Source organism: Poecilia formosa, unplaced genomic scaffold (genome assembly GCF_000485575.1).
Source record: "Poecilia formosa unplaced genomic scaffold, Poecilia_formosa-5.1.2 Scaffold2, whole genome shotgun sequence".
Lineage (NCBI taxonomy): Eukaryota > Metazoa > Chordata > Actinopteri > Cyprinodontiformes > Poeciliidae > Poecilia > Poecilia formosa.
The window spans coordinates 6,852,319-6,866,473 of record NW_006799941.1 but is presented as its reverse complement, the minus strand read 5'-3'; the positions used below and the strand labels follow the sequence as shown (position 1 = coordinate 6,866,473).

General features: G+C 41.2%; 2 protein-coding genes across 4 annotated transcripts; one reads left to right on the top strand and one right to left on the bottom strand.

Moving 5' to 3' along the window:
* The first annotated feature begins 163 nt into the window (after positions 1-163).
* On the top strand, positions 164-3,927 carry rpusd4 (RNA pseudouridine synthase D4). 2 transcript variants are annotated; one of them, XM_016671987.1, is made up of 6 exons: positions 164-683; positions 1,451-1,655; positions 1,747-1,840; positions 2,406-2,556; positions 2,658-2,755; positions 3,493-3,927. In XM_016671987.1, exons 1-6 carry the CDS (start codon positions 263-265, stop codon positions 3,694-3,696), a joined length of 1,173 nt encoding a protein of 390 aa, XP_016527473.1. In that variant the 5' UTR covers positions 164-262; the 3' UTR covers positions 3,697-3,927. The 2 variants fall into 2 exon arrangements, with proteins under 2 accessions (XP_016527473.1, XP_007552445.1); XM_007552383.2 differs by having other exon boundaries at positions 168-683; positions 1,448-1,655.
* A 21-nt stretch (positions 3,928-3,948) lies between these two features.
* Positions 3,949-12,280, bottom strand: qrich1 (glutamine-rich 1). Of its 2 annotated transcripts, none has more exons than XM_007552370.2 (12): positions 11,849-12,280; positions 10,896-11,170; positions 9,778-9,852; positions 8,920-9,057; positions 8,032-8,835; positions 7,698-7,857; positions 6,358-6,512; positions 6,163-6,277; positions 5,965-6,073; positions 5,741-5,892; positions 4,875-4,965; positions 3,949-4,783 (listed from the first exon to the last, which is right to left on the bottom strand). In XM_007552370.2, the coding sequence occupies exons 2-12, from the start codon at positions 11,157-11,159 to the stop codon at positions 4,594-4,596; spliced, it is 2,253 nt and encodes a 750-aa protein (XP_007552432.1). In that variant the 5' UTR covers positions 11,160-11,170; positions 11,849-12,280; the 3' UTR covers positions 3,949-4,593. The 2 variants fall into 2 exon arrangements, with proteins under 2 accessions (XP_007552432.1, XP_016527459.1); XM_016671973.1 differs by lacking the exon at positions 11,849-12,280 and adding an exon at positions 11,536-11,754.
* Positions 12,281-14,155: the final 1,875 nt, after the last annotated feature.

Genomic DNA, 14,155 nt, shown 5'->3' with positions numbered 1-14,155 from the left:
TAAAAATAATAAAAATAAAATCTTGTCTGATTTAATGTTGTGCAGGTAAAGGAGAAATAATTCTAAATAATAGAAAAACTTTTGCAGTGTTTTAATAGAGAAAAATTCACATTTTTCACCTGCAAAATTTTTTGGTACCACTGGGCAAAACGCTTGAATCCTTTTACTTTGAAAAGTGCGACCCGGATATAAACTCATAGTGTTTCCTGTAAAGTTGTTTTCAATGGCTCATGTGTTACCGCTCTCTTCACCTTGAACCATAATGAACTGCGGTAAAGCAGTAGCCGTTCTGGGCGACCAAATGTTTTTCTTGTTGGTTAAATCGCGGACTATCTGCCGCCGGCTCCCGGGCACAGCACCGGTCCTCAGCCGGAGTCAGCACACCGCGGCTGAGCGCGACTCGCCTGGCGGCTCAGACACCGCTGAGAAGCCCCGGCTGAGAGCCATCGACCTGGCCAGAAAGATCCGACAGGAGAAGGCGAAGACTCGGAGTGAAACTCGGACACAGGACAGGGATCCTCCGGTGTCCGGCTCACAGCAGAGAGTGACCGAGCTGAAAAGGTTCACTGCGCAGCTGCAAAACGTCCATCCGAACGTGCTGGCCAAACATCTGCACCGAACCCTGCTGTACCGGGATAAAGATGTGGTCATCCTCAACAAACCCTACGGCGTCCCTGTCAGAGGTAAACCAACTTCCTGTTGGGTTAGGGTTCAGAAAGAGCGGGTGAATAAAAATAAAATATATTGTGGTGAAAGTAGGTATCCCATCGGTGACCATGAGAAAAATGTAACATGATATGAAGACATTAAAGTAAACCGCCAAAATAATCGATGCAACTAACGATTATTTTAGTTGTCGATTTATCTATAAATTATATTTTTTTTACTGCTACGTTCTGCAGATTTTTCACTTAAATCTTTTTATTGAATATTATAAATGCACCAAAAGATGCAAATAAACAAATATTTCAATTCCACTTAAATAAGAAAATCAATACTAACTAAAATGCAATAACCTACCGTGTGTGCTTGATCAATTGAAGCAAAGGATGCATCTGCACGTAAAAAAAAAAAAACAATAAAAAAAATCTAAATGACTGGAACTATGCCTATTGTGGTGTTTTGGGTTGAACATCTTTGCAATGCACATATTGCATCTAAATGCAAAATGTATTTGTTTATATATATTTTTTGCTTAATTATTGCACTGACTGTATTGTCCAACAAATGGCCTTTTTTGAGTCATGCATGGGATGGGAGGCATATGTATGCATACCATCCTCTGATTAGTTAACGTGAATACTGTGTCCTCCCAGTGGTGTGATTTAAAACGTTTCCATTAATCTGGCATCTGGATTTTAATGAAGGGATATCAGGGCTCCTTGTTAAGCTGCTAACAACTGGAATGACATTTAAAATTTGTACAAAACCCTTGTCTGTTTTTCAGAAGAGTCTGGCGTCACGACCGTCACCTCTGTGCTTCCTGTTCTCTGTAAAATGCTGGACGGGCTGAAAACGAAGACGGACACCGAGCTGCTGCCCTGTCTGGGTCTGGAGAAGGACTCATCCGGAGCGCTCCTGCTGGCCAGGAGCGAAGCAGTACTGGAGCACATCCTCTCCCTGAGTAGAAGTAACCAAGTGGAGAGGAAGTATTGGTAAGATGATGGATGTCATTATCGGCAGCCGCTTGGTTTCATTTTAAATAAAGCTGCTGTTTTAGTTACCAGGTTCTCTGCGTTTCCTCAGGGTGATCACAGTTGGTGTTCCTGTTCCCTCTGAAGGGCTGATCGACATTCCCATCATCGAAAGAGAAGTTACAGGTCCTAAGCCACATTTCAAGGTGTTTCTTATTCTCCATTTTTGATTATTTGTTCAATGACAGTGTAATAAAGATTAGTCAGAGCTGCACTTAAAAGCAGGTACTATGCTGGTAACCTTAGCTGTACACCTGACAACTTTACTTGTTTAAGCAGGCAAGGTTTTGAGAAAACCAAATTTTTTAGTTTTGTGTTGGTTATGAGTCTTTAGTATTTATTTACTTTGGAGCCAGAAGTTTTTAAAACATTTGGAATTTTACTTTTCTTTTATTTTTTTGATCAAAGACTATTATTTCAGCTGAGCTTATGAGCTGATGACCTGATATGGAAGAGCTTAGGTGTTCATCCTGTGTTGCCATGGCAACGGATTCTGTTAGATGAACCATCCTGATACTGAATACTCCTGTGTTTATCTCAACACGGCGTGTTAAGCTGCTCAGATTTATCCTTTTAGAACAGACCTGATTAGCTTGGGGTTAAGTACTTCACCACCAGTTTATGATTTCTGATGATTAAAGCGAAGTATTGAAATGGAGGTAATCTTGCTGATGTACACGGGTTCTTTAGTTTCATAACATCTCGTTTCAGATGACGCTGAGTCCGCTTTTCAGAATGAACGAGGCCGGTGACGGCATGACCAAAGTGCGAAGCCACCGGCAGGCCCACGCTGCAGCCACCAAGTACCGAGTCCTGGACAGCAGCTACGGCTGCAGCCTGGTCGAGCTCCAGCCTCTCACCGGTTAGATCTCGTTTCTTTAGCCGACGTTACTATTTTTTATTTTTATTTTTTTTTTCACCAAATCAGTTTTAGTTTCACATGCTGTTTTCTTGCATGCACAGGGGTGAAGCACCAGATGCGGGTACACATGGCGTACGCTCTGGCCTGTCCCATTCTCGGAGATCACAAATATTCCCACTGGAGCAAACTGGCACCGCAGGTGAAACATGTTAATAATCTGCCACAGGGGGCAACAAAGTGACATACATGCAGCTCCTCCAGATTAGTGGCAGCAGCAGTCAGCAAACACCTGGTGGCGCTGCACATCGAGTTTATCATACAAACTACTTCAGCGCTCCTAAAAATGTTTGTAGATGGCATAATGGAGGAGCATTGTTGTGAAGTGCTCAAGGTGTCTAAATGTGAAGTCAAATTTCTTGATTTATGTTTGATATTTACAGCATTTTCAGAATAACTGAATAGTTACTTGATTGTGCTATAAAGTAGGATCGTGACTAGAAAATGGATAGGTGCTAATTATAAATGTAAACTTTATACTTATAGGTTTTTACATTTGAATCTTTTTCCTTCCACTAAACTTTCCATCTGTTGGGATACAGCACCCAATGAACTTAACACTCTAAGAAACTGATGTTTTACTTGACGGACAGCCATAATTATAAAAAAATGAACAAAAGTAGACGCTTGAAATATCACCACCTTCCTAACATAATGGCCTAACTAATTTTTTGGCCTATATATATAAAATATATATCATTCAGTGTAGTAAATCTATGTAATTTTTTTATTACTACTAAAATTACCTTTTTGGTGGTATCCTTCTTTCCTTCGAATGTTCAGGAATGTAGATATTTGGTATTAGAATATACATAATACAAAAATTGTTTACAAAGCTTCTATAAGGGGCTAGCTTAGTGTTTTGTCTTTGTTTCACAGAAATTACCGGACCGTGTGCTGAAAAAGCTCGGACTGGAGCAGAGCAAGAGCCGGTACCTGCCTCTTCATCTGCACGCGCGCCAGCTGGCGCTGCCGGGTCGCAGCCAGTCCGATGTCGCCGTGTCCTGCCCCATGCCCAAGTACTTCATAAAAACACTGAACAGACTGCAGCTGACGTTCCCAGAGGACAAAAATGATGAATAACCCCTCTGTGTCTGCAGAAAGCTGGGTTATACTGAGAGGCTGCTGAATGAAGGAGAAACAACCATTTAAATTAAATGTGGACTTTTACATCAATACTGACCTGAGTTTAGGTTTATAAGAGTTCGATGGAGCGCAAAAGGAGTTTGTTTTGTGGAAAATGGTGGCATTGCAGCCTTGTTACTGTACAGACCTATATAATGTCTTCATATTAAAGTGCATTATTTGACACGAGTCACGATGAAAGAATATTTCCAACCGTTTCTCCTCTTTAATATCCTACTATACAGACATACATGAAGGGCTAAAGATGGCAAAATATTTGGTAGTTCTCCAATTGCTAGTTTTGACTGGGGAGGAAATCAAGTCTAATGAATAATTACAATAAAATCCTGGATCCTGTTGAAAATCGACAAGCCTCAAAAACAAGTAAAAAAAGAAAAAACAAAAGGCACACACTGCTCAGATTTAAACGTATCAATACATTGTTTAAGTTGCAGTCAGAATACAAAACCGGAGCAATCATTCCTGTAATCACGAGTGGCAACCTATCATAGCGAGAGCCGGGAGAGAAGTAAGACGTGACAGTAAGATGTTCAGTATTGAGTAATTTCGTATCGTGTCAATAAGACGTCTACAGGAAGAAAAGGAACAAAACATCCGCCTGCGCTCTAACGTATCGCCACCCGCAGCTCACTCAAAGTTCAAAGATTATAGAGCTGCAGGAAAAACTTTCCAACCCTGTCAGATGAGAAATGTATCAGGAACTAGCAAATGCAATCATAATGCTCTGCTCAGAAGAAAGTGATTGTTTTAGGAGACGCTCCGCTTTACTTGACCTCGGAGGTGGCGTATAGTCTGGATGGCGCTGCATAGTCAAGTCCAGCCAGTCCGCCCAGCTTAGCTCACGCTCTCAGGAGAGGCACCCATCATCTCCTGGATCTCTCTCACAACGATGATGCGGGCCAACATCTGCTCCACCTGCCGAGCCGACAGCGGCTGGGACGAGTACCACATCGGGCTGTTCGGCGCCACGACGGGCTCGGGCGTCATGTAGTAGGCGTCGCTGCGCCCTTTGACGCTTTGGGGACTGGAAAACAAAGCAGGGAGGTGAATTCGTTTTGAGACGCCAGCAGGGTGTTTTCACCTTGGTGGAAAGCTGGGAGTGAGGAGGCGCTCACCATTTGAAGAGGTAAAAGTCGTACAGTTTAATGGGACAGCGCAGAGGGTTTTCAGGATCTTCAATCTGCTCTTCGTACATGTCGTCGGTTCCTGAAAGAATCGGCAGGTTAAAAACCGACGAATGAGTCAGGCAGCTGTGGACCTGTCACGATAAATCAATCGCATGATCAATTTACACTTGAATGATTTATTGTTTTTCTCTTTTCTCTCTTTCTACCAAAAAGTGGATGATAAAGGCTGGTACTTTGGTCTCAACAAGCCCTGTTTTTGAGGACAGTTTTGTTTACAGAGACTTCATAATTCAGTTTATTTAATGTTGTTCTTGTTTGGATGTTTAAAGTGTCTTCCAGTTCCAGTGTTAATATTTTTCCACACTAAATATTTATTTCTAAACCTGGGAAATGTTTAAAATCAAGACTTTTCTGCCACTTTTTAGTATTATCAACATTTTGTGCAAAACATTCACCTCATTGTGTTTCCACAAGTCATGTCCAAAAGCAAAATGTTCAAATTGGATTTTAATGATCTTCTGTCACAAAATTTCCCCCCAAAAAGGAATTTGATGATTTCTTTGGCATCTAAACCAAACCCACTTCAAGAACATCAGGTCCAGTTTATATCACAGAACTTATAGGATCTAAAAGCCAATAAAAGAGGTAAATTTGCACTTTTTTTTATTCTTTAAAAGCTCAAATAGACAAAACTTGATCTGATATTCATCACTGAAATACCTACAACTGTTAACAGTAATTTATTTTTTGAAGAAATTCAGAGTTTTATCTTTAAATAATGGAAAAAGGGAGTTGTCTTTGATTTTTTTTTTTTTTTAAGACTGTAGGAACCCAGAGCCTTCTGTGTGCGTCACCTTTTTGTCCGGAGGTGTGTTGGCTCTGCACTTTCAGAAGGCGAATACTGGTAGCCTTGTCCTTGGCGTTGGTGGGATTCTTCCTCGAGTGTCTCAACACCTTTGAAAAAGCCACTTTCATGTGGTGCTCAGGCGTTATCAGACGGAAATACCTGCAAAGTAACCGAGTTCTTAAAATCTGCTACCAGGTGATTAATTCAAGTAATCTACTAGTGATTACTCACTTAGTGTTGAAATACATTAGTGTTGTAAGCAATGTGGCAGGAGAATGAGCACCCAGCTGTTTACACTCCCACAGCATTTCCTCGGTCACATGACTTGGAATGATATAACCTGAGGAAAACAGAAAAAAAAAAAAGAAAGAAAATGACAAGTTTTCTTTTAAAGTATTAAATAAAAGCTAAGCAAAGACTCCCCCTCACCTAAAGGGTGGATGCTGGGTTTCCAGTCCTGTAAGAGTTTGTGTAAACTCTCGCAAAAGCGTGTGTAGTACGGATCAGAGAAGATATCATCCACACGTCCGTTTTCATACAGATACTACAAAAAAACCCCCAAATGTTAAAGAAGTTCAGATGCCATGCTGGTATGTTTTTATGCTAGAGAGTGGAGATGCTGACCTTCTGAATACACAAGAACACATAATACAGAACATCAGGCGCCAGCTCTTCTTCCTCTGAGCCCCGAGCTTCTTGAGTCATCAAGGAAAGTCCCAGGTTCAACTCGGCAACAGCGCTGGACACCAAGTCTTCCTGGAAACGCAGAGGCTGGCGACCTGAGCACAGCGGCACAACGGAGGGGGGGAAACTGGAGCTTGAATTTGTAGGACAAGGTTTGCTCCTAGTTTTCCTCAAAGTGCGACGAAAAACATCAGAATTGCAAATAAAGTAAAAACATTTAAGCTGCCAACTTAATTCTAGTCATGGGTCGGTATATCATCGTTTCAAAAACGCTAAAGTTATATCTTTGAACTGTCTGCATAGGAAGAATGGTTGGAGTGATTGCAGTTTTCACCAGGTGTCTCTCCTCCACTTGTAGCTGCAAACTGCCAGCCAGCTGGCTGAAAGAAGGATATAACCTGTGTTCAGATTCCTGCTTGAATGTAGTTCCAGTGTATCTGACTCCATTCTGTGTATATATTTGTTCATAAAACGGGTAAATGCTGCATGATGGCTCACGTTTTAAAAGGAGTGCCATTTAAAACAAGCAAGTAAAGAAGAAAAACTCACATTATGTCACCGCAAACACAGCAGCTTGTTTTGGGAAATTATGATAAATATCAAAACCGACCATGACGGATGATGTACACAGGTTCATGCAGGTGCTTTAAATCCTTGACAGTGCTTGAATTTCATTTAGGTGTTTTCCAGGTTTGGAAAGAGTCCTTGGAAGAGCTTAATGTTTAAACTACACAGCTTTGTAATAAACTTAAGGGAAAATATTTGTTACAAAAAGTTAAGTGATTATTTGTACTGTTTGTAAGCATTTAATATGTTCCTTAAGAAACTGATCTGCTTAATATCATGAATATTTATTGATCTGTGCAACTGAAAGGTTGTCTTTGGCCAGGTACATTTTCAAAACATAACATTTTGTTATATTTTAGTTTACTTTGTCCCTGTGATGTAGAATATTATCACAAGATACCAGTTTTAAATGATGGCATATAGCAGTGATTTAGTTCATTTGTATTGATTTAATCTCCAAACTATGGCGCTGGGAAGTTTGAAAACTTACCCTGAAAATGTTTGAAAAGTGAATTGAACATGTTACTGTATTAAACGTGTATGAACCTTGTCTACAGGCGACTATATCCGAGATTACTTTGATTCATATTACAGAACAGTCTGGATAGTGGCTTTAATGAAACAGATTGTTTTAAATATGCCATAATAAAGTGAAACGCTGCCGTTTTTACAGCCACACTAGAATCTCAAACTCAAAGCCCAGGTCTACTTACGTCCTATCGGTGCGAGTTTTGTTTGTTCCTGCTTGCTGAGCTCGGCGTTTTTCTTCTTCGCCCAGAAGCGCCACACTTCCAGACCTTCCTCTGGCTTCAGAGACACGGGAACCAGAATCTCTGTAGGCGGTTCCACGTCGGCGCCTGTCTCTACTTGACCCTGTGCAGAACCAGAAGGAAAACTTTACAAATGCTTCCTGCGAATGCAAGCTGGATTAACAGAGAGTATAATAATCCACACAGACTGTATTAATCTTACTTTAACTTATTGTCTGTTAGATGTCAGGACTGTGTATGAGTGACTGCGGCTGCGTAAGAGGAATGCGTTTCCAACCTGCAGATGGAGCTGCTGCTCTGCGCCGTCGTCGCCGTGGCTCTGCTGCTGACTGGGGTCCCAGATGTGGACCGACTGTGTGGTGTTGTAAGTCCCTCCTACAGTCTGCACTGCCACCGGGATGTGGATGTTCCCGTTCATGAACTGCGCAGGCAGCAGCGTCTGCACTATCTCCTCCTGGGTGGAGGCCGCCTGACCGTCTGCGGACCTCGACGCGGAGCTGGCCGCCACTTTGTCCTTGCCGTTGGTAGTCGTGGTGACCTGCACGGTGCTGTATGCATCCTGTGGTATGGCGATGTGCGTCACGCCCTGCTGCTGTGGAGTGGAGTAGACGGGGATGGTCCAGGTCTCGCCCGTGGGGCCTGTGATGGTTCCTGTGGTGCTGTACAGCTGAGCGCTGTCGACGGTCAGCAGGTCGGGTCGCAGGGAGACGTAGCTCTGCTGCTGCCCCTGAGGGATGGTCAGAACCGTGGCCACCTGCTGGCCCTGCGGCACGGCGTAGGAGAGGGTGAGGGGAACATCCACCTTGCGCTTCTTTGCTGGCTGGAGAACGGTGGCGACGGCGCCCGGCCGCCTCTCGCCCTCCCTTGGAGAATCCTGCTGCTGGGACGGAGACATGGCCTCTATGGTCTGGATCTGGATCTGCTGGCCGCTCTGCAGCTGGATCTGCTGGCCCGCCTGGAGCTGGATCTGCTGCCCGCCAGGCAGCTGGATGTGCTGCGTTCCTTGGAGCTGGATTTGTTCGCCGCTTGACAGCTGGATCTGCTGACCTCCAGCAACAGCTGCAATCAGCTGAGCCTGGATCTGCAAAACACGGTGAGCGCGTTCAGTAAACGCGTCACGTTTACGGACGCTCAGGATCTTCGAGCACCAACAGGATTCCTGTACCTGCTGCTGCTGCTCCTCTGTGAGCTCGGCCTGCTGCACCAGCTGAGCTGTGGAGATTCCCTGCAGCTCCTGCTGGGACGGGGAAGACACCTGCAGAACCTGGCCTACCGCTTGGCCCGGCTGTTCCTGGATCTGGACCTGCCAGAAACCCACCAGTAATTACACTAATCGGAGGCAAAGAAACGTGATCCAACATGACCCAGGGGTAAAACAGGGAAAATTTAAATGATTTAAACTGTTTTTACTGTTGCATGTTTGATGAAAGTTGAGTATAAATGGCCAAACAAAAACTATTTCTACAAAGAGAAACTAGTTTTTTGCCTCACTGTCTATACTTGGTGTATTTATTTTGCTCTTTTTTTGGCTTATGTAGTCGTATCTTTTATTGTTATAATACCTTTTTTAAGACAGCAGATCTACAAAATATCCATACTTCATATTGGTATGAAGTATGGATACTTCATATGGCATAATTGTGCTATAAGCATCAGTTATCGTATTACTTCCTTAAGATGCTTTTATTTAATACTTTTCCTTTCATGACGGCTCATGTAGTCTCTTGTGTCCTTGTGTGTTAAAATTCAAAAACTATACATAATGCTAAAAAAAAATGTTGTGAAGACACTGCATTTCAACAGCAACAATAAAGCTTCGTTTGCACAACTGCGAGTTGCACCCAATAAAAAAAAGAGCCGCGACTTAACTGTGCTGCTTATTTAGTTTATGAATTGACACTTAAAATTTCCAATTATTGCTAAGTGGCTCACATACTGTTTAATATGTCCATCTTCAGCAGCTCTTTTTTGGTGTCGTATGCCTTATTAATTACATTTTAAAAATCAAAATATATAAACCCACCTGCACTTGGAGTTGCTGCTCAGAGCCTGGATGTACAGACATTTGGGGGGAAATCTCGGCTGAGGTTACCTGGACCTGCAAAAAAACAAACAAACACGTTTTTGTGTTTTCTATCTTTAATGACACAAATCTTGAAAACAAATGACACATTTAAGGAAAATGCCAATAAATAAGCATCAAACCAGAATGCCTCACATTTACAGCACACATATTCTCATATCAGACACACCAAGTTATAAACAAGTTGCCTATATTCGGTCTGCGATCATGTATACATGTCCTGAAAGCTTGCACAGCTCGTAATCTCACTAAATTTACTTTTATGGTGCGAGTGACAAAATGAACAGCAAAGAGAGTTTTTACTCGCATAGTTATTATCTGAAAGGTGATATTATGTTGTGAAAACAGGTTAACAGACTAATGTCCATCCTGGATCAATTTCAGTCATGCTGTAAAAGACTGAAAGAGAGACATATCTTAGCTGTCCTTTGAATCCCTGAACATGGACTTTGAGAACAAGTTGTAGCTTCTCCACTTCAGAGCAATAAAAACAATTCATAAACATTAAGCTACAGCTCAGAATCCAACAAATTGCCCAAAGCTAGTTAAGAAGAATAAATTTGTCTATTGGAAATGCAGCTTATGCACCTATTTTTTTTTTTTCCTATTTTAAAGACAACATAAAGGCCAACTGAATCTAGTCACTTTTTTTCTTTCTTGTTACTGCCATTAAAGGTCCATGCTTTTATTTTGGCAACATTCTGTATTAGGTATCCATGGTAACAGAACAACAAACACATAAAAGGCAACTTAAATTTAGCTTCAGCCAATAAGGTAACAAGGTAACAACTTAAGTTTATTTAGGTATTTTGATTCTGTAATTTCTTAATTAGTGATTAATGAAAGGTATTGTATCAATGTGACGAGCTGTGCTTCAGGAAACGATTGTAATCTTTATTTTTCTTGTTTAGCTCTTATACGGTGGTTGATGACACGCAAGGATGGCTTTAACAAATCATCCTTTTACCATCAGCTCCGGCCTTCTCAAAGCTGACTGAATGCTACAGACAATAACTACAGATGCATTTCCTTTAACAGCGACTGCAGTAAAGCCTTACTGGGCAGGCCAGCTCCAGGAGGGATCCAGCCACCTCCGTGCTGTCTGTGTAGACACAGTTGGCCTCCTGCTGCTGGTACACCATGGTTGTGGTGGTGGCCGCTGCTCCTCCTCCTCCTCCCCCCTGCTGGTTGAACTCCTGCAGCACCTCTGGGCCCTTAGCGAGGGACTCCAGAAACTCCTTCATCCTATGCTGAGGCACAGTGCGGGCCTTCTGCCGCACATATTCGTCAAATGAGACCACCCCGCCCTCCTGCTCGTTCATCGTCACTTGACCTGAAATAATAAAGTTGAAAAAAAAAAAAAAAAAAATCAAACAAACATGACAGCATACATTATGTTTGCAATCATTCGTATTTAAAGGACGATTTAAATATAAAGCTGTTTAATAATGATTTTATTTTTGTGAAAAAAAATCAAACAAACAAACATCTTAAACAGAAAGAAATATCTGCTAAACTGCAGCTTAGGAACGTTGCACATTATGGAAAACAAATAACTGAGGCTAATGCGCTAAATTCAACTTTTTCTGGAGACTTTCCGATCAGATTATCTCTTGCACACGATTACATGTTTACATTAGGCGACTTTTGATTACATATGTATAAAGTACTAACCAAATTAACTAAAAACATGCTTACGTGATTTTAATTAATTGAAGATCAAATGTTTTAATGGTTGAGGTAGCTATTAGCATGCTAGCTAGGTGTTAGCAAGACCCTGCCAAGTCCCAAACCATATGGAGAGTATTCTGACTTGCAAATGTTTGGCGTAATTGATATGACTTTATCAAAATACAAATATTATCACAAAATATACAATTAAATTGCAAAGTTTGCCCCGGAACGAACATCAAAGCCATCCTCCATTCATTACAACATCAGGACGCTAAGCTAGCCACTGAGCTAATGCTAGCTAGCTAGCTCGACAGCCTGAAGGATCCTGTCATGCTACCTTAAATAAAACGAAATCCTCTTCTTTCCGCCAAGGCACGGTGTTTAAAATTAAAAAGCCGATAAACGTCTAACAGCTACCACCAGCATGCCATTCGCTGCGCTACATAGCGCCGTGTAAGCAGCCGTGAAATCCCGCAAATAACGCTGTGATTACACCGCGATAAAAATGTAACTGCAGCGGTGAAGCGGGGCGAAGAGTCTCTGACGTCTGCTTATTTTACAGGCTGGGCTCCGGGGGCTGCCGCTGCTCTGCTCTGTGAGTTTCCTCCAGCGCAGCGCTGATTGAAATCCCAGGAAATATTTCTGAGATGCACACTTCGCATATTAAGAAAACCCGCCTTGGTATGCTGTCCAGAAAGCAGTAAAATGTCGGCGGTATGGGCCCTGAAAGCAACGAGAATCAAACCTAAACTGAGGCTCCCATCCTGGGACCCAAACCAGCTGCGTGTCCATCTATGACTGGAACCAGAACTTAATGGTGGCCAAAATATAGCATGACACAAATACCTAGTCCTCTTAATGGTTTAATAAACGATGGCGCCAAAAGAATAATGAATAAATCTTATGCAGCGTATTAAAACAATTATACCTGTCTGTATCACCACAGTGAGATAAATTGGAAGTGAAAAGTGCAACATATCCACATCTAAATACTGTAACACAACATCTGAAAAGAATTACATTGCAAAATCTACAAATCCCCTCGTTTCGTAAAGCTTACTTAAACTGACGTGTGATAAAATTGATCAAAACCCAATAAAAACTGATTTGCAGACCCATTTAAAACGCGTTATTGTTAAAGTGCTTCCCTCAATAGCCAATGTGAAGCCTGGTAAATATTTGAATGTGTATACCTTTAACAAAATCTAACTTCCCCAGTCTGCCTTAAAGCGCCAGGCATGTGCCACTGAGGGCGTCCCCCTGCTCGCTCCACAACAAACTGCCCCGTGCTGCTCTTAAGGTGGACCGACATAGATGCGCCCTCTGAATGGGCAGAGTCAGTCACTCCCTGGACAGGTAAGAGTTAAAATCAGCCTCTCCGCAGATCGTCTGATACTGCAAGGAGTCTGTTGATGTAATAGTAGGATATAATATTGCAGAAGTTGGTAGCGTACAACCCAGCATTACTTCAACACATTTTTACTAGAGATAAAGTAAACAAACAAACAAACAAACAAACAAACAAACAAACAAACAAACAAACAAAAAGATAAAGTAAATAATATGCAGATTCCAGTGTTTTAAATACCAAAATTTAACATAAAGCAATAGAAATGAATTTCAAAAAAACAATTTTTGAGAATAAACAGTTTATCAAATCAGTTTCAAACCAATATTTACAGTAGATAATATAATTGCATGCATTATTTATTCAAACAGTAAACAGATTAAACAATTTTGCATTATTTCCAAATGGCACGACAAGCTCAGCATATAGACAACAGCATAATAATAACAAGGTTGTATATTTACTTTTACTTTATTTAACCGGGTATCGATGGAGGAGAAAAATTCCCATTTTCATCAATGTCACGTTCAGAAAACATTAAAACATCATACAACAGAACATCTTACCGAAGAAGAGAGAAAAATATGATACAACAGAGTCAACAGTTTTAAAAAAGAAGACTCACTTCAACAAGATCTGTGTCAGTAGCTCATGCATATTTCTTTGAAACATGTTTCTTCTTTACTCAACTAAGTTACTTGCAGGGGGTAACGTATCCAGAAATTTTACTCAAGTAAAAGTAGTGATATTTCATAAAAAAATATTACTTATTTAAAAGTAAAAAGTAATCTACTCTTAAAGTCACCTTTCCCCCCCAAAAGGACTCAAGTAAATGTAAGTTACTATCTCTGATGTACAGTGCAGCTTTCTGTATTCATTCTCCAAACTTTGCTCAATTTTATTTGGATTTTAATTCAATTCTATTCAATTTAGTTTATTTGTAAAGCACCAAATCACAATACATGCTATATCAAGACATTTTACAAAAACATAATAATTTCATTTCAATCATACATGCATTTCAATTGAAACTACTTGAGACTCTAACCCAGGTTTACATTCCAGGAGAGCAATGATCCTGAACATGCAGTCGGAGTTACAATGGAAAACAAATCAAAACATGAGTTAGAATGACGCCGTTAAAGTTCAAACCTAAATCCAACTGAGAATCTGTGACGAGACTCAAAAGATAACGCAATCAATTACTCTCTGATCAGTCTGACTGAGTGTAAGTTATGTTGCCAAAAAGGTCTGGCAAAATTTCAGTCTCTATGAGGACATCTCCTGAAAGATTTG